Raw genomic sequence first — 24,420 nt, 5'->3', positions numbered from 1 at the left:
GGGACAACAGGCGAAGCTAACAAGTCAGAGCAATCCTCACTCTGCAGCATGCTCGATCCTTCTCTGGAGAGCGACAGGTCGGCACCAATTATTTCTGACAAGACCTCCCATTGCTCCGGGAGGCCGCCCCCTAGGTACTCCAACATGGGGGAGGTGGAGTCCAACTTGGCAGACATGCAAATTCGCACACAGGGTGGTGGCGCGGACATCCAGTCTTTCCCGCACTTTTAGCAGAAGGCGCCAATTTTTCCCTCCAACAAAATGCAGAGATGGCGCAGCAATTATTTCAGTCAGGTTAGGCGGCCATCTTTAAACATAGGGCTGTCCATTCACTGACAGCAAGCGGTGACTTAAAAACGGCAAACAGTCCACAGCAATATAATTTTCACACCGCGATTTTTACAGTTCTTGGCCCAGCAATTTTGCGAATAAACATATAGGGCTTTATCACTTTATGGCAATAACGGCACACAGTTTATATTCCCCAATGGCGTAGGAATGATCGCATCCTGTTCGTGATGCCAAAATATGCAGTGCGCAGCCCTGCAGGGTCTATTCCTCAGAAATCCTGTCTGTCTTTATCCCAAGGTCCGTATGCCCTATTGATGGCTTTATCCTTGGTCAGAGAAACTTCCTCAGGTATATATCTCCTTGCATTAAATAGATCCTTCTGCCCTTCAGCTCTCTGGTTCAGCTGGAAACACTTCTGCTCTGCTCTGTACTGTACTTTGTAGGAACTGCAGGTTTCTTCAGGAGGTAACTCTTCCCCTGGGAAGCCTGGGCTGTCTAGCTGCATGTCAGAAGCTCACTTCAGCTGCTGCCTAGCTAAAGTCCACACTCTCTTCTAACTCTACACACAGCTCCCTGAACAGGACCTGACTATTTATATTAGCGGTTCCCTAGCTCCCTCTACTGTCTAGGAGGCAGTACTACACCCTAACAGGCCTGATACACAGATAACAGGGGAAATATGCACATGAAAGCATAGCAATACACATTAAAATGTGAGGTAAAATACAATGCCACTGTTCCACAGGAGGTGGAGAACAACGTGGCCCAATTGACCCTTGTGTAGTGCCCACATTTACCTAGTGGGACACTACATATCTATCTCATATCCATGTATGTATGTATGTATGTATGTATCTCATATCTATCTATCTATCTATCTATCTATCTATCTATCTATCTATCTATCATCTATCTCATATCTATCTATCTATCTATCTATCTATCTATCTATCTATCTATCTATCTATCTATCTATCATCTATCTCATATCTATCTATCTATCTATCTATCTATCTATCCATATATCACCTATCTGTCTAGTTCCTGCAAAGATGTGCTGTTACTGTTAATTCAGACCTCCAATATCTGACCTCTGATTACTGTAATGATCCTGTTCTGCCTGTCCTGACCTCTGCCTGATTACTGTATTGACCCCATGCCACCTGCCTTACATCTGCCTGATTAACCTATTGACCATGTGCTTCCTGTCTTGACCTCTGCCTGATTACTGTACTGGCCCGGGTCAGAACAGAGCTCAGGCAAAGGTCAGGACAAGGAGCGATGGGTCAAATCCAATAAACAAGCATAAGTCTGTACACAGGCAGATGAAAGTAGCAACAGCACACCTTTGTAAGACACTAGCAGACAAGAATCTAATGCTCAGGCACCTTGTTTACCCCAGAAAGGTCTGTGATAGGCTGGGTCAAACTGTGTGCGTGCACTAGCCCTTTAAGAGCCTGAGAGAGAGTGCTGGACAGCCGAGGTAGAAACCAGGCCGCAGCCTGCGGGAGGTGGAGACAGGAGGACCATTCCTGTGACAGGCCCACTGGGAGGAGGGATGGAGGCATTGGACAGTGGAGAGGCAGATGTGCAGAGCAGAGCCCAAGCCTGCTGGAGGATGCAGAGTGGCAGTCGGCATGGTACGCCACCATAACAGAACCTTAGGCCGTGACAAGTTCCATGATGGTGCATTATCCAAATCATCAAAGGTTGAATAAGTGCATTAAACGCCTGCTGGCAGGGCCGGTAAAAATTCTGAATTTGGGGCGGCCTTGGACTCTTGTTTGCAGCTATCACCACATTTAATTATATCTCTATCCTCTCACAGTGCCCAATGGTGCCCCACGTAGCTCCAGAGAATGCCAACACTCTTCAAGGAGAGAAAATGTAAAATATTAATATTTCTAAAAATACATACAGGAAGTACAAATAAAAATACACATATATAAAATAAAAATGGAAAATTATACACATACCATATATTAAATTATAATAGAATAAAAATATATATGACTCTATAATATAAGAAATATATAACAAATAAAAATATATAAAGTAAAAGTTAACAGATAAATTCTTAAGAAAACATTTCAACAATATGAACAATAGGTGGTTAATGAGGCAATCGAAACATGAACAGGAAGCTGAATCTGAGATGAGGAGCACGATAAGTCTGTGTGCTCCTCAGAACATGAGCTGCGGGTGACATGCGAGGGTGAACGCTCTCATCCTCTATACTAGCTCTTCTGAAAGTGAGAAGTTCAGACTCTGCAGACCACACTGAGAAGATGGCTCTCTTGCTCCCAGCTCCAATCCCCACCCTTACTGTACATTTGGAGAAATGATGAACTATCACAGGTCTGCTGCTGTATATAGGAACCCATTGACCATGGAGACATTGGCTTCTCGAAGCGGCCTGTTGTACATGGCGGCCATTTTTTCTCTTGCGATGAGTTTGGTGGATGGTGAGTACCTGTAGATTCTATCAACCCATCGGGACATTGTTATGACGGTTGTACAGATGTTTCAGAACTGAGTGTGCCCAATGTGGCACTTGGCACAACTTGTAGATACGGTAGGGTTGAATACGTTATTTAACCTGATCTGCTGGAGTATCAATAAGTTATCAATAGTTTTCCATGGGATAAGTAAAGTGGGTCATACTGGCTCGCAGACTTCACAGGGATTGGCCAACCATCTAATATGTATGGGGTTCTCCCAATTCTCCCCTGGTGGCAGATGATGGAAGTGAGAAGGGTTAGATATGTTGGATTTGTCCGGGAGATAAGTCGCCCAACATAGGTGTTTGGCAGCAGCTTTCTCCCATCTCCCATTCACAATACATGCATGATCAGCCAAGCCAAGGATAAATCGGAGGAGACAGCTCTCTACTAATTGCCACCTTCTACCTCTCCTATGAACATGGTTGAAATGTTCTCTTAAAAAAATTTTGGAAGAAGAAACTGGACAGTAAAATGATTCTTCTGCTATTTGTTATGATCAACTCTGATAAGTTACGATGAGTATCAATAGTGTAGTCAACGCCAACCAGAAGCGGGCATCATGAGTGGGCATAGATGTAACCCATACGCTTGCAATGGGCAATATAGAGAAGTGACCCCTGTCTCAGGTTGACCCCTTCACCATTCCTCCTGGTGAAGCCATTAACATGCTTCACCATCTCTACACTGCGCGTTTTTTTATGCATTGGTTGGACGCCAATAACCAAGACGCGTTTATGTCTGACGGAATCAAACCATATCATTTTTATTTGAATCCAGCCACAGATAGGGGCTAGCCACATCTGGTCAAGGTCAGCACGGTCAGAGTCAGCAATGTGGTCACTGGGCAGAGTACGATGGACGGTATCACTCGTTTCTGGCTTTGTATGAAAAGGAAGCTGCAGGAAGTGTGAATTACCTTTATGACAACAAGCTTTGAAGTGGAGGCTCATTATATTTTTATGGTTGAGAATTTAAGAATTTAAGATAAGATGTCCTGTACGCACTGACACGTTTCACATGCCCTACTGCATCTGCATAGGATTTAGATCCCTGCTACTCCATTTTTCGTTCTTCTCTCATTACTTGGTGGGTAACTGGGATCATATGGGGAGCCATCCGAAATGAATGGAGCACCTGGTGAGCTTTAATCCTCCCTTCATTCTCTATGGGTCAGATGGAGACAGCCGAGTACAGCGCTCAGCTATTCCCGGGAGGTCCCATAGGGATGATTGGAGCATTATGCTGCATGCTTGACAATCTGATTAATTCATTTTGGGGGTACAGGCCACCTAATCTCATGACTGGTGGGGGTCCAAGCAGTCAGACCCTGCATATGGAGGATGGTGGGAAGAATACAGTAGGTGAGGATTGAAGCTGCTCATATGGTGGTATAGCGGCTGCAGGGTCACTGTAGGTTGTGAACTTGTCGGAGGAGGAGGGTTTTCAGGTTTCTTTTGAAGTTTTCCACGTAAGTGATTGTCTAATATGTTGGCAGAGAGAAGAGACAGAGAAGTAATGGAGGGAGAGGAGGGTTAATTAGGCAGCAGAGTTGAGAAAAGATTGGAGGCGCTCAAGAGATGGGAGGCCACATAGGAGGATTGCAATAGTCTAGGTGGGAAATGATGAGGGCACGTACAAGCATTTTTTAGACTCCTGGTCGAGGAATGTGAGGATCCAAGAGATATTTTTGAGTTGGAGGCGGCAGGTGGTGGAAAGGGCTTGGATCACTAGCGTAGCTATAGGGGTCGCCGCAGTGGTCGCAATTGCGACCGGGCCCGTAAGTCAGGGGGTCTGTAGGGCCCCCCAGAAGAAAAGGAGTGCTTCAGCGCTGTACACAGTGAGTCACTTACAGAGGTGGAGGCAGAGCGCGTGTGTGTGTGCGCGGCCGGACAGCGAGTGCCAGGGGTGCTGTGTTGTGGCGGTGGATGGTGCAGGCAGTGGGACTCGGTGAGGAATGTCGGTAATCACTCACCTCCTCACACCCCTGAAAGGCAGATGTTATGGTAGACCCTACAGAGCTACAGGACCTGACCGTTTGGACCTTTGATGATGTCATGATCACGGGTGTAGAAGGAGTCAGCACTGCACTTGGTCAGAAGAACTGTCTGTATAAACTGCTGCAGAGCAGTGTATGTAATGTGTACGGTGGAGCTGTGTGTGAATGTGTGTGCAGCAGAGCAGTGTATGTAATGTGTACAGCAGAGCTGTGTGTGAATGTGTGTGCAGCAGAGCTGTATGTGTAATGTGTACAGCAGAGCTGTGTGTGAATGTGTGTGCAGCAGAGCTGTATGTGTAATGTGTACAGCAGAGCTGTGTGTGAATGTGTGTGCAGCAGAGCTGTATGTGTAATGTGTACAGCAGAGCTGTGTGTGAATGTGTGTGCAGCAGAGCTGTATGTGTAATGTTTACAGTGGAGCTGTGTGTGAATGTGTGTGCAGCAGAGCTGTATGTGTAATGTGTACGGTGGAGCTGTGTGTGAATGTGTGTGCAGCAGAGCTGTATGTGTAATGTGTACAGCAGAGCTGTGTGTGAATGTGTGTGCAGCAGAGCTGTATGTGTAATGTGTACAGTGGAGCTGTGTGTGAATGTGTGTGCAGCAGAGCTGTATGTGTAATGTGTACAGTGGAGCTGTGTGTGAATGTTCGTGCAGCAGGGCTATATGTGTAATGTGTGCAACAGAGTGTGGGAAATGTGCATCTAGCAGTGCTGTATATGTAACGTGTACAACAGGGCTGTATATGTAATGTTACAGCACGGCTGTGTGTGAATGTGCATGCAGCAGAGCTAGATGTGTAATGTGTAGAGCAGAGCTGTGTATCAATCTGCGTGCAGCAGAGCTATATGTGGAATGTGTATGGTGAAGCTGTGTGTCAATGTGCGTGCAGCAGAGCTAGATGTGTAATGTGTAGAGCAGAGCTGTGTGTCAATAGGCGTGCAGCAGAGCTATATGTGTAATGTGTAGAGCAGAGCTGTGTGTCAATAGGCGTGCAGCAGAACTATACTGTATTATATTTACTCTTAAAAATATATTTTAAAAAATATATAAAAATGCAATTCACCCTTGTATTAAGAATGCTATTATTTTCCCTTATAACAATGTTATAAGGGAAAATAATAATGATCGGGTCCCCATCCCGATCGTCTCCTAGCAACCGTGCGTGAAAATCGCACCACATCCGCACTTGCTTGCGGATGCTTGCGATCTTCACGCAGCCCCATTCACTTCTATGGGGCCTGCGTTGCGTGAAAAATGCAGAATATAGAGCATGCTGCGATTTTCACGCAACGCATAAGTGATGCGTGAAAATCACTGCTCGTGTGCACAGCCCTATAGAAATGAATGGGTCCGGATTCAGTGCGGGGGCAATGCGTTCACGTCACGCATTGCACCCGCGCGGGAAAACTCGCTCGTGTGAAAGGGGCCTAAGGGTTTAGCCACATGCGAAAACACCTGTACTGTTAAAATATAAAAATATTTATCCCATATAAACGGCAAGATGGAAGAAAACTGTTAAAATGGCTGATTCTACGATTTTTGGTCTCTTCACTTCCCACCAAAAAATTTAACAAAAAGTGACCAAAAAGTCATACACACCCCGAAATGGTATCAATGAAAAGTACAGGTCGCCCGCAAAAAGTGAGCCCTCACACAGCTCCATACACTTAAAAATAAAAAGTTATGGGGGTCAGAATATAAAATGTATTGGTGAGATTTTAGCTCGGCCGTTGGGTGCGCGGGCATGGGAGCACAGGGATCTGGTGGTGTTAGGAAGGGGTATTGAGGGTAGGGGGTCCAAGATGGACTCTTGCACCAGGGCCCATGAGCCTTTAGCTACGCCCCTGGCTTGGATGTGTGGTTTAAAGGACAGGGCAGAATCCAAGGTTACACCAAAGCAATGGACTTGGTTGACCGGCAAGAGTGGGCAGCCATTGACCGTGATAGATAGGTCTGGGAGGGCTAAGTGAGATGGGGGAAAGATGATAACATTTGTTTTCTCCGTGTTTTAGAAAGTTAGAGGTGATGAAAGAGGATATAGCAGATAGACATTGTGGGATTGTGGATACATTTGCATGTCATCAGCATGGAAGTGATACTGATCAAAAAACTATGGCAGATCTTAAAGAAATTCTCCAGAAAAAGTTTAACTGGAAAGTACCGGGCCGTGTAGCAATGTTTTGAATGCACCTCGACCAAATGAAAATTAGAGTGAAGACACATTTACACATTAAGTCACTCTATGAAAAACATATCTTCTGTGAAAGTACAGCACACAGCATGGCCTGACAGTTATCTTCAGGCCACCATGGGAGTTGTAGTTCCACAGAACAACTACAACTGCCAGTAGAACCTGAAAATGAACAGAGGATACTGGACAACAGTACCACACAAGCCACCCATAAGTAGAAAATGCAAGATGGGAAGAAGGGTAGCATAAAACCCCAGACCAGACCCCAAAATGAATTCAGACCCCAGATCAGAATCCTTAATAAATTCAGATCTCAGCCCAGACTAATAAAAAAATGTAGTACCCTATCAGACCCGTACAGGAATTCAAACCCCTAGACCAGACCCATAAATGAATTCAGAACTCCAGACTAGAAGCCTTAATTCATTTGGACTAGACAAAAAGAAAAGACCCCAAAATTATTTGAAACCCCTAGACCAGAACCATAAATTAATTCAAACCCCCAAATTAATTCATACCCCCCCCCCCCCCAGGCAAGACCCTTTAATAAATTTAAACCCCACAATGAATTCATGAAGTCATCACAAACCAAGTAGGTAAAGCTCAGGCCAATACTCACTTCGCATGCGACAGATCCGGTTGGAGGTGGCTTGTGATTAAAGGGGTTGTCCAGGTGTTTTATATTGCTGACTTATCCTCAGGATAGGTCATCAATATTTCATTGGTGGTTGTCTGACTCCCGGAATCAGCTGTTTGAAGAGACCACTGTGCTCTGGTGAGAGCTGCTGCCCAAGTGACGTCGCGGTCCTCCATCACATGACCTGGGCACAGCTTAGCCCCATGCAAGTGAATAGGCCTAAGCTGCAATACCAAGCACAGCCACAATACAATGAATGGCGCTGTTCTTGATAAGCTGCGAGGAGGCTACGGCGCTCACCAGTCTTCTCAAACAGCTGATCGGGAGTTGGATCCCTGCCGATCTAACATTGATGACCTGTCCTGAAGATAGGTCATCTATATTAAAGGGGTGACATCACTTCAAGAACACGGGACTGCAGCAGCCAATCACTGGCCCCTTCAGTGCACTGATTGGCTGCAGAGGTCATGTGTTGTCGACATGACTTCACGTCAAAGTTGGAATCCCATGGGAGCAGCAGTGCAGAGTCAGGTAGGTAATAATCTATTTTTTTATTACAGCTGAATCCTAAGTTGTCCATTTTCCTCTTGAAAGTGGACAACCCTTTTAAATACTCAGACAACCTCTTTAAAGGGGTTTCGCCAACATTTTAATACTGATGACCTATCCTCAGGATAGGTCATCAGTATCTGATCCGTGGGTGTCCCTCACCCGGGACCCCCGCCGATCAGCTGGTTGAAAAGGGAGCAGCGCTCTGTCTAGTGCCGCGGCCTTCTCTCAGCTTTCAGTAGGCCAGTTCATCGATCCCATGGCCTAGGAGCAGCTCAGTCCCATAGAAGTGAATGGGGCCGAGCTGCAATACCAAGCACGGCCACTTGCAGGCAGCGACATGTGGAGGGGTAGTTCATGTACCGTATATCCATTCCAATAAAACGGACAATTTTATAGATAATACTAGTCTAAAGGACCATAATAAGGAGGATTTACTGAATGCCTCTTGTGCTGACACTGAGCTATAACGGTAATACATAGGAGGGCTACATGCAGCCCTGACCGTATTGAGAACAGCAGGAGGATGCTGCGGTTGGAAAATTTCCCACCTTGAACAAAAGCAAGTAACAAATGTGGGTCAAAAACTCTGCAAAGGAAGCAAAGATGGGCAAAGCTACCAAGACTCTGTGCATAATATACAGGGTGGGCCATTTATATGGATACACCTTAATAAAATGGGAATGGTTGGTGATATTACCTTCCTGTTTGTGGCACATTAGTATATTTGAGGGGGGAAACTTTTCAAGATGGGTGGTGACCATGGAGGCCATTTTGAAGTCGGCCATTTTGAATCCAACTTTTGTTTTTTCAATAGGAAGAGGGTCATGTGACACATCAAACTTATTGGGAAATTCACAAGAAAAACAATGGTGTGCTTGGTTTTAACGTAACTTTATTCTTTCATGAGTTATTTACAAGTTTCTGACCACTTATAAAATGTGTTCAATGTGCTGCCCATTGTGTTGGATTGTCAATGCAACCCTCTTCTCCCACTCTTCACACACTGATAGCAACACCGCAGGAGAAATGCTAGCACAGGCTTCCAGAATCCGTAGTTTCAGGTGCTGCACATCTCGTATCTTCACAGCATAGACGATTGCCTTCAGATGATACGAGATGTGCAGCACCTGAAACTACGGATACTGGAAGCCTGTGCTAGCATTTCTCCTGCGGTGTTGCTATCCGTGTGTGAAGAGTGGGAGAAGAGGGTACAAAAAAGTCAAAAGGGATTGAGCCATTTTGTGATCACTAAGTATATCTGTAGTCTTTTGTAAAACTACGGATTATGACCATGAGTTACACATCTCACATGCCAACTTTACTATGTAGACTGGAACTTGATAAGCTGAGTCATCTCATTATCATTAGAGGGTGGGTGAGTTAAAGAGTATGGCATGTGGCTAGGATATGTCATCAATGTCAGATAGGTGTGGATCCTAACTCTGGGACTTGTTCCTGTCTCCAGAATGGGGCCCCCAAATTGAAGGCTAGTGCAGTATACTCCCCATTCACTGCTATGGGAGTGCTATATAGCGCTTGGCTTTATTCGGAATTCCCATAGCGGTAAATGGAGGGCGCAACTCCACACATGCAGAACCACCTTTCTATTCACTGCTAAGGGACTGCTAAACTTGGCTACTTTCGGAACTCCCATAGCGGTGAATGGAGGGTGGCCGTGCTTGCGTGGTGCTCTCTCCTTCACTTTAGGGGCTGAACAGGTGAGCAAGACGACGGCTGTGTCTACCAGCAGAGGAAGAGCTGTGGTGGGCACCGACTGCTGCCATAATAATTACATCACCCAGGACCTATTGCACAAGAGTTTTTTTGGTAAAAATGAGGTCATATTGTGTATGTTCCCCTTTAAATTTATTTATTGTTACCGTCTTTGCAGTACACTCACTGATTTTTAGCATACAGTACATGCAATTCATGACCTCTTGGTTTTAAGGGCTAATGGGCCACTGTACATGACTTTGCCCTGCCAGTGTTGCTGGGTTTCAGGCTTTAATCTTGCATGAGGAGGAGGTGCTAAGTATCAGGAGTATCGAGGAGCCCAACACTGAAACATTATTATGAACATTGCGAGCATTATGGGGCGCATTGCTACAAATGTTGTTTTTTGGTCTTTCTCCTAGGAAACAGTCCATCGTGTACACTTACAATAAACATGGAAGGACACCTAAAGTTTGCCAAATCACCAGGGCAGTCTCTGAGCATACAGTATTCGTTGCGGCTCTGTAACGAGGGATTACCCAATGTTTCTTGCTGTAAATTAATCAAAGAACAATGTGATCTCGTGAGAACCGGGATTTGCTCTAGTATGGAGGAGAAGAAAGAAGACAGCGCTGTCTATGTTCTGAGGTTTGACTCCGTACAGATGAACGACACTGGATATTATAGATGTAGTGCCCAATTTCAGACGCAGCAGATAGTGGGCAAAACAATAGAAGTTCTTGTATCTGGTAAGTGTTATAATGAGGATCCTCAGGTAAATTTTTTTGTCCTCTAGGCCAAAAATGTTCAAACCTATACCAACAAGAGGTTAGAGAAGTAAGGGTCCCATAGCAAGGATCAGACCAGCCCCCCCACATAGGACAGAAGGGTTTCCACCTAAACCCTTTTTCAATGACCTTTGGGCCATTTTTCCACTGCCTCATTTGCTAAAAGTTTTTCCCTTAGAGCAGGGGTGCACAACCTGCAGCCCATAGGCCACATGCGGCCCCCAGAGCCAAGGTTTGCGGCCCCCGTCTTGCGATCAGCTGTGTTTCTTCCTGGAGCGCCGCACAGAGAAGGATGACAGCTCCTGCCAATGCACTGAAGCAGGAGTCTGGAGCAAGATGGGTCCCTGGCCATTGGTGACAGTGGGGGAGCCAAGCAGAAGGCAGGCGCAGTTTATCAGCGTTTCTGCCTTCTCCTCAAGGAGCGCTCGGCAGTTTAAACCCAGCGATCACGTGATCGCCGGGTGTCTTGGGGGCCGAGGAGCGCAAAGCAGCAGGGTCAGTAGACCCTGATAGATTCTGCCCTGTACAAGGCCCACCTTCCCCACCCAGCAGGCAGATTTCCCCTGTAACTGGGGCTTCTTTGGATGCTCCAGTTACAGTGAAAATAGTAAAAAAAAGTCTATGTCCCCCAAAGTCTTTCATGGACCCATGGACCTTTTGGGGACAAATTATGTGGCAAATATATAAATATATATATATATATTTTCTTTTATTATTATTATTTTTTTAAGTTAAAAAAATAAATAAAAATGAAAACACAATAAAAGGAAACAAAGGGAAAGTGTAAAAAAAAAAAAGTCTGTGTCGTCCCCCAGAGGTCTGTTGAACATACATACAGTGTTACAAAAATATATATATATATATTTAAAAAAAAATAATTTGAACAAATAATGTAAAAAAATAAAATACAATAAAAAGGAAAAAGTGCATTATTCACTGTCCCCCGACGGGGATATATGTGGTAAAAAATATATTTTAAAAATAAGTAATAAAGTAATTAGATAAAAAAATAAAATACAAATAAAAGGACAAAAAACGGAAACTAAAAACTAAAAAAAGTCAGTGTCCCCCAAAGGTCTTTTTGTAGCAGAAATCTATTTAAAAATAAGTAAAAAAAAAAAGAAAAAATAATAAAATACATAAATAAAAAAAAAAGGCCACATCAACCAAAGCCATCACTATTATCACCCCATTCACATGAAACTATACATATTATATAAAAAAACAATCCAAAACAAAATAGAGAACTAATTATAATAATTAGCATATTTAAAAAATGAGCTATAGTTTGAATAAAAATGACTTTAAAAAACAAATTTGTACAGTTTCCTGTACAAAAAATATAAAATAAACTAATATAAAACTAAAAAATATATTGAAAAGCCCTGTGTCATATAATAAAAAGCTGCAAGTTATTTTGGTAGTCCAACAACTAAAAAAGTTATAAGTGTTTGAACCCTGTACGCTAAACCACAAAGTGACTGGTCGTTAAAGGGTTAACCAATAAGTGCTTTCCCCACTAGTAAGGCCTCATGCACATGACCATACCGTGTTTTGTGGTCCGCAAAACACGGATACTAGCCTTGTGTGTTATGCACACGGAGTGCTGTCTGCATCTTTTGCGGCTCCATTGAAGTGAATGGGTCCGCACCCGAGCCGCAAAAAATGCGACTCGGATGCGGACCAAAACAACGTTCGTGTGCACGAGCCCTCAGGGAAAGTGCTTACTTGTTATTGTTGGGCACCTACAGTATATTTAGGGGTGCCGGAAGCAGTAATAACCAGTGAGCGCCGTCCTCTGCAGTGAAGGAAAGTGCTTACTGGTTATTGTAGGACCGCTATAACTGGGGGCAGGCGGCGGTAATAACCAGTGAGCGCCGTCCTCTGCAGTGAAGGAAAGTGCTTACTGGTTATTGTAGGACCGCTATAACTGGGGGCAGGCGGCAGTAATAACCAGTGAGCGCCGTCCTCTGCAGTGAAGGGAAGGGCTTACTGGTTATTGTAGGACCCCTATAACTGGGGGCAGGCGGCGGTAATAACCAGTGAGCGCCGTCCTCTGCATGAAGGAAAGTGCTTACTGGTTATTGTAGAACCGCTATAACTGGGGGCAGGAGGCGGTAATAACCAGTGAGCGCTGTCCTCTGCAGTGAAGGGAAGGGCTTACTGGTTATTGTAGGACCCCTATAACTGGGGGCAGGCGGCGGTAATAACCAGTGAGCGCCGTCCTCTGCATGAAGGAAAGTGCTTACTGGTTATTGTAGGACCGCTATAACTGGGGTGAGGAGGCGGTAATAACCTGTTGGTGCCGTCCTCTGCAGTGAAGGAAAGTGCTTACTGGTTATTGTAGGACCGCTATAACTGGGGTCAGGAGGCAGTAATAACCAGTGAGCGCTGTCCTCTGCAGTGAAGGAAAGTGCTTACTGGTTATTGTAGGACCACTATAACTGGGGGCAGGAGGCGGTAATAACCAGTGAGCGCCGTCCTCTGCAGTGAAGGAAAGGGCTTACTGGTTATTGTAGGACCGCTATAACTGGGGGCAGGAGGCGGTAATAACCAGTGAGCGCCGTCCTCTGCAGTGAAGGAAAGTGCTTACTGGTTATTGTAGGACCGCTATAACTGGGGGCAGGAGGCGGTAATAACCAGTGAGCGCCGTCCTCTGCAGTGAAGGAAAGTGCTTACTGGTTATTGTAGAACCGCTATAACTGGGGGAAGGAGGCGGTAATAACCAGTGAGCGCTGTCCTCTGCAGTAAAGGGAAGGGCTTACTGGTTATTGTAGGACCACTATAACTGGGGGCAGGAGGCGGTAATAACCAGTGAGCGCCGTCCTCTGCAGTGAAGGAAAGTGCTTACTGGTTATTGTAGGAACGCTATAACTGGGGGCAGGAGGCGGTAATAACCAGTGAGCGCCGTCCTCTGCAGTGAAGCGAAGGGCTTACTGGTTATTGTAGGACCGCTATAACTGGGGGCAGGAGGCGGTAATAACCAGTGAGCGCCGTCCTCTGCAGTGAAGGAAAGTGCTTGCTGGTTATTGTAGGAATGCTATAACTGGGGGCAGGAGGCGGTAATAACCAGTGAGCACCGTCCTCTGCAGTGAAGCGAAGGGCTTACTGGTTATTGTAGGACAGCTATAACTGGGGGCAGGAGGCGGTAATAACCAGTGAGCGCCGTCCTCTGCAGTGAAGGAAAGTGCTTACTGGTTATTGTAGGACCAATATAACTGGGGGCAGGAGGCGGTAATAACCAGTGAGCGCTGTCCTCTGCAGTGAAGGGCTTAATGGTTATTGTAGGACCGCTATAACTGGGGGCAGGAGGCGGTAATAACCAGTGAGCGCTGTCCTCTGCAGTGAAGGGAAGGGCTTACTGGTTATTGTAGGACCCCTATAACTGGGGGCAGGCGGCGGTAATAACCAGTGAGCGCCGTCCTCTGCATGAAGGAAAGTGCTTACTGGTTATTGTAGGACCGCTATAACTGGGGTGAGGAGGCGGTAATAACCTGTTGGTGCCGTCCTCTGCAGTGAAGGAAAGTGCTTACTGGTTATTGTAGGACCGCTATAACTGGGGTCAGGAGGCAGTAATAACCAGTGAGCGCTGTCCTCTGCAGTGAAGGAAAGTGCTTACTGGTTATTGTAGGACCACTATAACTGGGGGCAGGAGGCGGTAATAACCAGTGAGCGCCGTCCTCTGCAGTGAAGGAAAGGGCTTACTGGTTATTGTAGGACCGCTATAACTGGGGGCAGGAGGCGGTAATAACCAGTGAGCGCCGTCCTCTGCAGTGAAGGAAAGTGCTTACTGGTTATTGTAGGACCGCTATAACTGGGGGCAGGAGGCGGTAATAACCAGTGAGCGCTGTCCTCTGCAGTGAAGGAAAGTGCTTACTGGTTATTGTAGAACCGCTATAACTGGGGGCAGGAGGCGGTAATAACCAGTGAGCGCTGTCCTCTGCAGTAAAGGGAAGGGCTTACTGGTTATTGTAGGACCACTATAACTGGGGGCAGGAGGCGGTAATAACCAGTGAGCGCCGTCCTCTGCAGTGAAGGAAAGTGCTTACTGGTTATTGTAGGAACGCTATAACTGGGGGCAGGAGGCGGTAATAACCAGTGAGCGCCGTCCTCTGCAGTGAAGCGAAGGGCTTACTGGTTATTGTAGGACCGCTATAACTGGGGGCAGGAGGCGGTAATAACCAGTGAGCGCCGTCCTCTGCAGTGAAGGAAAGTGCTTACTGGTTATTGTAGGACCGATATAACTGGGGGCAGGAGGCGGTAATAACCAGTGAGCGCCGTCCTCTGCAGTGAAGGAAAGTGCTTACTGGTTATTGTAGGACCGCTATAACGGGGGGCAGGAGGCGGTAATAACCAGTGAGCGCCGTCCTCTGCAGTGAAGGAAAGTGCTTACTGGTTATTGCAGGACCGCTATAACTGGGGTCAGGAGGCGGTAATAACCAGTGAGCGCTGTCCTCTGCAGTGAAGGGCTTAATGGTTATTGTAGGACCGCTATAACTGGGGGCAGGAGGCGGTAATAACCAGTGAGCGCTGTCCTCTGCAGTGAAGGGAAGGGCTTACTGGTTATTGTAGGACCCCTATAACTGGGGGCAGGCGGCGGTAATAACCAGTGAGCGCCGTCCTCTGCATGAAGGAAAGTGCTTACTGGTTATTGTAGGACCGCTATAACTGGGGTGAGGAGGCGGTAATAACCTGTTGGTGCCGTCCTCTGCAGTGAAGGAAAGTGCTTACTGGTTATTGTAGGACCGCTATAACTGGGGTCAGGAGGCAGTAATAACCAGTGAGCGCTGTCCTCTGCAGTGAAGGAAAGTGCTTACTGGTTATTGTAGGACCACTATAACTGGGGGCAGGAGGCGGTAATAACCAGTGAGCGCCGTCCTCTGCAGTGAAGGAAAGGGCTTACTGGTTATTGTAGGACCGCTATAACTGGGGGCAGGAGGCGGTAATAACCAGTGAGCGCCGTCCTCTGCAGTGAAGGAAAGTGCTTACTGGTTATTGTAGGACCGCTATAACTGGGGGCAGGAGGCGGTAATAACCAGTGAGCGCTGTCCTCTGCAGTGAAGGAAAGTGCTTACTGGTTATTGTAGAACCGCTATAACTGGGGGCAGGAGGCGGTAATAACCAGTGAGCGCTGTCCTCTGCAGTAAAGGGAAGGGCTTACTGGTTATTGTAGGACCACTATAACTGGGGGCAGGAGGCGGTAATAACCAGTGAGCGCCGTCCTCTGCAGTGAAGGAAAGTGCTTACTGGTTATTGTAGGAACGCTATAACTGGGGGCAGGAGGCGGTAATAACCAGTGAGCGCCGTCCTCTGCAGTGAAGCGAAGGGCTTACTGGTTATTGTAGGACCGCTATAACTGGGGGCAGGAGGCGGTAATAACCAGTGAGCGCCGTCCTCTGCAGTGAAGGAAAGTGCTTACTGGTTATTGTAGGACCGATATAACTGGGGGCAGGAGGCGGTAATAACCAGTGAGCGCCGTCCTCTGCAGTGAAGGAAAGTGCTTACTGGTTATTGTAGGACCGCTATAACGGGGGGCAGGAGGCGGTAATAACCAGTGAGCGCCGTCCTCTGCAGTGAAGGAAAGTGCTTACTGGTTATTGCAGGACCGCTATAACTGGGGTCAGGAGGCGGTAATAACCTGCTGGTGCCGTCCTCTGCAGTGAAGGGAAGGGCTTACTGGTTATTGTAGGACCGTTATAACTGGGGTCAGGAGGCGGTAATAACCAGTGAGTGCCGTCCTCTGCAGTGAAGGGAAGCGCTTACTGGTTATTGTAGGACTGCTATAACTGGGGGCAGGAGGCGGTAATAACCAGTGAGCGCCGTCCTCTGCAGTGAAGGAAAGTGCTTACTGGTTATTGTAAGACCGCTATAACTGGGGGCAGGAGGCGGTAATAACCTGTTGGTGCCGTCCTCTGCAGTGAAGGGAAGGGCTTACTGGTTATTGTAGGACCGCTATAACTGGGGGCAGGAGGCGGTAATAACCAGTGAGTGCCGTCCTCTGCAGTGAAGGGAAGGGCTTACTGGTTATTGTAGGACCGTTATAACTGGGGGCAGGAGGCGGTAATAACCAGTGAGTGCCGTCCTCTGCAGTGAAGGGAAGGGCTTACTGGTTATTGTCTCGCTGTATCCATCTTCCGGTCCCGGAGCACCTCTCCAGCAAAAGACTAACTTCAGTGGTAAAACACACCTTGTGGCCACATCACCACTGAAGCCAGTCATTGGCTGGAGCGGAGCATGTGACTATACCCATAGCCAGCTGGATGTGAACAGCACGGGGACTGGAAGATGGAGACAGCGGCAGGGAGGAGGAGAGTATGAATCTTCTGTTTCAAGGCCATGCTGCAGGATTGTGTCAAAAATCATTACACTGCACGATAACCGGGACTATTACTGAGAACAAGTCTTCATAGGAGCGCTCATTCCTGATATCTGACCGGTATAATCGTGCCGCCGATCAGCTGATAAACAAGCGATGACTCGTTTGTCGGCTGATTTGCATGTTTTATCAGAACGAAAGATGTACAATTATTGTCAGTGCAATGGCCAGGTTACGGGTTATTAATATTCTGTACTTGACGTGGCGCCAATTGCAGCGTGCGCAGGGTACTATCCCAGGGCTCTTCAAAGGTGTTATAACGCACGTCCCAGATTAGGAATGCCAGAGTGGTGTAATTGCCTATAATGTCTCTATAGGGTGGTGATAATTGTGTCACGGTGTCTCCTACCTGGGTACGGCCGGACTCCTGGCTCACTTGCAAAAAATTTGAGTGTAGTGATAGTAGGAGTAATAGAGGAATTTTGCAGAAGAAATGATGTCCAGACCTTTAGATGAATTTCAAATGTTGCTTTACTTGAAATAACTTGCATCCAAGCAGTATGCAGCTTTAATCTCTTGTTCCCAGCAGGTTTTGGCAATGATTGTCAGGAATGTGACCTCTGCTGTGGGGGGCAGACTAGCTGAGGAGGATATGGCTTCTCCTAAGTACTGGACTTATCTCAAGGATGGTTTCTTAGGCGATGCTTTCTTCCTGGACCTCTGGAGGTTGTTTGTAGTTTCTGCTTTCCTCATCCAGCAGAGCTGAAGGTGCTCAGACTGGGTATGTGGCCAAGTCTCAGCCGAGACTAGGTCCTTGCTGTCTTCCCTATACAGGGGGTTTCCTGAACGCTATCACCCAGCCTTCCCCTAGCAGGGGGGAGGCTACACTGACTCTAACTTCCTTCTCCACCCATGCTGCAGGATGTGGGAACTGCCCACTTCTCTCATAGAGGGGGAGCTAAGCTGGAATAAGCCATTCCAGCTTAGATTCACTAAACTGTACTTGCCAATGGGTTGTTGCCACCTACTGGTAACCAGGCAAATTACATGAACAATTAAGTTTAACATAGTTTTATATGCACATTTGTGGAAGACATAACAGAAATTATATCTGATGACAGTATAAAGCTCTTAGAAGATAGTAGCAGGGTAGAGGCGTGTAGTAACACAAATCTGGGGCGTGTAGTAACACATCTCACTGTGTAATCAGGAATGTGCTGCCAATAATCAACAGAACTGAATGAGGGAGCAGTGACTGTGGTAAGCGATTATTCCTCCCCAGTCACTTAGCATCAGCCTGTGTAATAGGCTGATGCAAACAAGTGCTGATTAACTTTTTTTTTGTTTTGTTTTTTGCAGCCCCTTAAAATAGAGCAATGTGATAATACGGCCCCAAGACCAAAAAATGTTGTGCACCCCTGCTTTAGAGGGTAGAATCCAGACCAAGTTTTCATCCCCAGTAGAAGAGGAGATAATCCCAACTAATGCTGGGCCCCCTCTTGCCCTGGGCCCCCTAGCAGTCGCATGGTCTGCCGCTATGGTAGTTGCGCCCCTACTGGCAAACATACTGTATATTGGAAATATTTTCATCTACTAAATGTTTTATGCATATTTTTTATTTTTCTGTGATTTTTTTGGAGAGATGTGTCTTTTTACTTGCTTGCACATACTCATAATTATTATTATTATGAGCTTACAGTGCATCGTTTCAGGATCAACCCTACCAGTGATGTCACTTGCGTGATATCAGAGTGGAGCATTCTCTCTTGTACTTCTATGATTGATGGATCACATCCGAGAGACCTGCTGGCTGGAAAGCTGAAAAAAAAAATTTTTTTAGGCTATGTTCAGAAGCTTAATTGCATCAATTGAAGGGCAATTATAAAAATTAAATACATTTCAAACCAAAAATGTGTCCGTGAGCATTAAATTTAGGCCTCATGCACACGGCCGTTGTGCACCCCGTAGTCATATTGCGGCCCACATACCGCGGGTCTGCAATACGCGGGTCACCGGCCGTGTGCACCCCGAATCACGGATGCGGACTTATTCACTTGAATGGGTCCATTATCGCGGAGATGCGGTGCGGAAGGGAGTGCTTCCATGGTATTTCTGTCCGTGCCTCCGCAGCGCAAAAACATGTTCTATTTTTTTGCAGTGCCAATGGATCACGGACCCATCCCGAAAATTGTGGTCCCCAATGCACGGAATGGACGCACAACAGCCGTGTGCATGAGGCCTTGCCCTTTAGGCCAGTTTCAGACAAACAGGACAATGAATTCCTGTAGTAAACTTTGCTCCTTTGACCAGACCGCCATGCATTATGATTTATAATGCTGTGTATCTCTGCCCGACCTCACCTGTAATGATTTGTACTCACCTAGTGCCCTCAGTACAAATCATTACAGTTGAGGTCGGGCAGAGACACACAGCATTGTAAATCACTATAATGCTGTGCAGTCCGGTCGGAGAAGCAGAGTTGATTAGGGGAATTCACAGTTCCGTTTGTTGCACGCTCTCATCTGAAACTGGCCTAAGGGTAAATCGGATGCTTGCAGGCAAATATTTGGTCCGGAGAATTTTTGTGACTATAATAATTGCCCTTCAATTGATAGAATTAAGCATCTGAACATTACCAAATGTTTTATATTTTTTCAGCATTCCAGCTAACAGAAAAGTCTGGCTTGAGTTACAGAAGTATGGTGGTCCAGGATGAACCTAAAAAGGTTTTTCTTTAAAAAGGGGTTGTCCAACCAGGAATTTGTTTTTTAACAGGGGAAGAATGAAAAAAAAACAAAAAAAAAAAACAATAGGATTTTCCTTACTGATCCCTCACTGCTTCTTTTCTGTGCCACCCGGGTTCTCTGCTCTCTACTTCCTGGACCCACTCGACACATGACATTTTACAGCTCAGTCAAACAATGGTGGCAGTGGGGACCTCCCTCAGAGTGGTCACATTTCCATGGATCCCAGTAGTACAGACTGGTGGGGGACCTGGGAAGCACTGAAAAGGAGCTGCTGGATATGTTGCAAAAAATATATAAAAAATCCCAGATAGACAATCCCTTTAAATGTATGAATCCCCAGCTAGTGCTAGTAATTTTTTGAATTGTTATTATTATTTTTAAATAATAAACCTATTTTACATTTTATTAATAAATTAATTTTTTTTAATACAGACACAAAATAAAACAAATATTTCCAAACAAATACAGTGCACTATAACCCACATTATAAGATTTTTTTTTTGACTTTCAGTAGAGTTCCAAAAACAGTAAAAATAAATAAATCTGTGTTAATTGTAAAATAAATATTTGTATTTTAATGAGATGGTATTAACTTTTATGAGACACTCTACCATTGAATTGTCTCTAGAGGTAAAGCCACATTGTTTTTTATTTTTATTTTATACCCTTTTTATTACTCTATGAACTAACTATACAGACATGTAGAGCGGCGCCCGGGGATCTCACTGCACTTACTGTTATCCCCCGGGTGCCGCTCCGTTCTCCCGCTATGTCCTCCGGTATCTCCGTTCCCTAAGTTATGGTAGGCGGAGTCTGCCCTTGTTCTTCTGTAGCGCTGGCCAATCGCATTGCAGAGCTCACAGCCTGGGAGAAAATAACCTCCCAGGCTGTGAGCTCTGCGCTGAGATTGGCCAGCGCTAGAGCAGAACAAGGGCAGACTCCGCCTACCATAACTTAGTGACTGGAATCTCCGCCTACTATAACTTAGTGAGCGGAGATACCGGAGGGCATAGCAGGAGAACGGAGCGGCGCCCGGGGATAATAGTAAGTGCAGTGAGATCCCCGGGCGCCGCTCTACATGTCTGTATAGTTAGTTCATAGTGTAATAATCAGTGAAAGGTCCTCTTTAACTTCCCATTAAAATATAATCAAAACAAGCAAAAAAAGCATGTAAATGAGGATGTGAGAAGCGTGTCTGCTCTGTGCTGTTACACATTGATTATGTTTCGCTTCATTTTTAGGTGAACATGTGGCTGAAAATATTACAGCTATAAATACCACAGAGACAGGTAAACCCCTTTTTTCTGTGAGGAATATCTGTAAAAAAATTGATGGTGATTTTTGTGCATTTTCTGGAAATTCCCTTAAGGGAATATAATTTTTTAACTTTAAAATGAAAGGAAGTTTTCACCTAAATGTAGCTGTAATTCATTTTTTGGACGTATAATAAATTGTGATTGGACAGTCAGAGAGAGAAAGTAAGCATGGGTGGGGTTTGTGGACAGCCTGAGCTGCTGGGTCCTAAAGCCCATTCCAAATGAAGCCTGAAGTACTAATTCATTGTGGAAACCTATAATATTGCTCTTATTAATAATTTGTGACCTTTTTATACTCTTGTTCTCTTTTTCAGAAAATATCACTAATTTTCAGAACTTTACATTGTTGTTATACATCGTATCATCCATGGGAGGTGTCTGTGTTCTTGTTATCGTCGTCTCCTTGCTGATTCACTATCAAAAACATTTTAAATGTAAGTCGTTTTTGTAGTTTGGATTTCAAGTGTTTAGGTGGAATACTGGCTTTCCTTGAGGAGACTTGGTGGTATATTGAGACATTTTTTTTTCAAGCAATGCTCCATGGGAAAAAAATATTCAAATTAATGTTAGCTAACTCAAAAAGACCTATCTTTAGAAAGCAGTATTTTGGGGCTCTTGCCTCTCATCAGTATAGAGCAGGGTACTGGCTGGCTGTATGAGATACCTTAGATTCAGTTCATATGGACCAGTAGTGTGTCCTGTCCTGTACCCCAATTATTACTGTGTTCTTGTCTTGTACCCCATATGTCATTGTTGTATATCCCACGTGGCAGGGTGCTTTTGTTCTGTTGCTTCCACATATCAATTTGCCATGGTCCTTTTACCCAGTGTTTTTGTGTCTCATTGGTCTATGAAAAAAGAAATTATGGAAAATTAAAATGTTTCTAAATTTTTTTCCCTTAATTTTTTTTAATAGTAAAACACAGGTCATCATTTCAAGACCCTGCACCTACTGAAGAGGTGAGTATTGTTGATGGTCATTTTGAAAAATGTGGTCATGTTTTCACGTTCATCAAGTTACATTCAAAAAATATGTAAATGTTCTTATTTTTCCAGCTAAAATTTGTGGCCGTGACAGGAAGTCCAAAGAACTGTCCACATGGAGGGACTCCAACTCTTAAGGACACAGACCCAGCTGCAGTAACCGCTGAGGTTACATATGACAATGCCCATATGGGTTACAAGTCCACCACACAGAATGTTCCAGGACCAGATGAAGAAGACTCCATTGTCTATGCTGATCTAAAACACAATGCCAAAAACACAGGTTTCCAGTTTGAGGGCGACGTTGAAGTTGAATATGCCGTAGTACATCTGAACAAGGACCGAAAATATGATCTGTAAGAAATGAGACAATCAGACTTCCTTACATCTAAATAATGAGGTCAGACATGTTCTTCGAAGATGGACGGTGGTAATTTTTCTAGCTTGGTTGTCATTGGCCTACTGGTGTTTACCGTCAATGTTCATAGCTATGGTCTACCAGAACCCATAGAAATGAGAACAATATTTTTAGATTTTAACTCTGAGACATGAATTCTTCATGCAAATGAAAATTTCTAGTGGCCTACATTTCTGTAGGACCATTAGATCTTCTACAGGAATGTACTGGTTATACATGGTTATGCAATGTACAGTTGTTTTATTCCAACAAGAGCTTTCCTATGAATGTACATCACCAATGAGGGTACATTGTTTCTCAAACTTTCTGAAAGCCTCATGGGTTGTATCTATTATGGCCAAAGTCTCTTATGTCGTGTTTCGATTTGGCTTGGAGTTTCTGAGTTTGAAATGTCATATAAGATAAAGGTTCATTACTAAGAAATAGAGTTGCTGCTGAACAAGGTTTTCTTGGGTTTGCTGTAAGTTGTAGCCCTCATCAATTTTCTGAATAATCGATGAACCTTTCTTGGGCTGTTTGGGGCTCCTTGAATGTCTTAAATTATGCACATTTTGAAGGATGGTTCTTTCTTGCGCAGGCCATTGGAATCAGTGGTTCTTCTGAAGAAAATCTCCAGAAGACTCTAAAAAGTATAGATGAGGGAGGGTTAGGTGCAGAGAATGAATCCTTTAGTATTGGAATAGGATCCCAGCTTATAGACTCTACTTAGGATGAGGTGCCAAGTTTAGACATTTCTAAATGTGTCTTTAAATTCTTGGAATTTTTTTACCGAAATACAGTGAATGTAAATGTCTTATATTATGGACAGCACTGCCAATATATACTGGTAATTGATTATATAATTGCGTACAACAGGAAAATGTGTGATGCTCTTCACTCAACATGACTGTTGAACTTAGCTATCATGCAATGGATCAGCAATCCTTTCCTACTGATTTCAAACTTGGTAAAATTGGTTAATCAAAACTGGATAAGTTATCTCAACCCAAAATCATGGGGTCCATGTCTACTTGAGATACTGTATGATGGACAAGGATGTAATATCTCATAGAAGACCAGATCAAAGTCATTAAATGCTCCAGAGCAACAAAATATATGGACCCTTTCCACGAGCACTGCCTCCTCTTCAAACAACTGATCAGCGGGGAGCCGGTATTCGAACCCCCGCTAATCTGATTTTGATGAGTTTTCCTGAGGATGGGTCATCAATAGTAAAAAGGAGACAGCCTTTTTAACATCCTGTGGTGCCTTCAAGAAACTTGACTCATGGTGGTTCTCTTAAAACAAGCTCCGCTCCAGGGTCTCATCGCACGTGGAATGGATGCGTTAGTGGAGACCTCTGGGATTTTTACCCATTTTATAAAGATGCCATGATCTTGTACTGCCCGACAAATTTTGTGTTTTTGTGAAAATGTTTTACGACCAAGTAAAATGCTGCTCAGCATCTCATATGGTGTCTCCAGTACATAATGGACAACATGTAAACACTGCCTGAGATTAAATCCAACACATGTTTCTGTAATATCTGTGTATATAGAGATGTATAAGTAGTCCTTTACCTGGTACAAATTAAGTGATCAAAATGATTGTAATCATATAAAATGAACAATAAGAACATGATTGTAAAGTATATGCCAGATCATTAAAAGATATTCACGTTTTTTGGGAATGTTTACCATGCTGACCAAGTGGGAAAGAAGGATGAAATCAGTTGTCACACTGAAGTCCCTTGGACCCACCAGAAGAAATTATTCTGAAGGGCCACTCTCTGTGTATATTGGACCTTAAGGGCCCTGTTTTATTAGGGGTCCATCATTGTCAGAGATTGGGCCCACTGGTGGATCCTCTGGTACTATGGTGGACCAGTCCAACCCTGCCCGCATCTTTGAGGGAAAAGTTGACAACTACTGCATTTTGAGGAACTTCTATGGGCATTAACCAAGTCCAACGAGAAAATCAACTGGCAT

The 24,420-nt window shown here is 44.9% G+C and overlaps 1 protein-coding gene across 2 annotated transcripts; it reads left to right on the top strand.

Moving 5' to 3' along the window:
* The first annotated feature begins 2,483 nt into the window (after positions 1 to 2,483).
* BTLA (B and T lymphocyte associated) lies at positions 2,484 to 24,108 on the top strand. Of its 2 annotated transcripts, none has more exons than XM_040423007.1 (6): positions 2,484 to 2,756; positions 10,307 to 10,633; positions 20,977 to 21,024; positions 21,366 to 21,485; positions 21,968 to 22,011; positions 22,108 to 24,108. In XM_040423007.1, the coding sequence occupies exons 1-6, from the start codon at positions 2,633 to 2,635 to the stop codon at positions 22,393 to 22,395; spliced, it is 951 nt and encodes a 316-aa protein (XP_040278941.1). In that variant the 5' UTR covers positions 2,484 to 2,632; the 3' UTR covers positions 22,396 to 24,108. The 2 variants fall into 2 exon arrangements, with proteins under 2 accessions (XP_040278941.1, XP_040278942.1); XM_040423008.1 differs by lacking the exon at positions 2,484 to 2,756 and adding an exon at positions 3,814 to 3,938.
* Positions 24,109 to 24,420: the final 312 nt, after the last annotated feature.

This window comes from Bufo bufo, chromosome 3 (genome assembly GCF_905171765.1).
Source record: "Bufo bufo chromosome 3, aBufBuf1.1, whole genome shotgun sequence".
Lineage (NCBI taxonomy): Eukaryota > Metazoa > Chordata > Amphibia > Anura > Bufonidae > Bufo > Bufo bufo.
Note: the sequence above shows the minus strand (reverse complement) of the source record. Positions and strands in the feature narration are given on the sequence as shown.

What these genes read in the sequence shown, in the direction of transcription:
- BTLA (XM_040423007.1), top strand. Translation starts at nt 2,633, where the DNA reads ATGATGAACTATCACAGGTCTGCTGCTGTATATAGGAACCCATTGACC. An exon ending in TATAAATACCACAGAGACAG is followed by an intron (nt 21,025 to 21,365) that starts GTAAACCCCTTT and finishes TCTCTTTTTCAG; the next exon opens with AAAATATCACTAATTTTCAG. An exon ending in CTATCAAAAACATTTTAAAT is followed by an intron (nt 21,486 to 21,967) that starts GTAAGTCGTTTT and finishes TTTTTTTAATAG; the next exon opens with TAAAACACAGGTCATCATTT.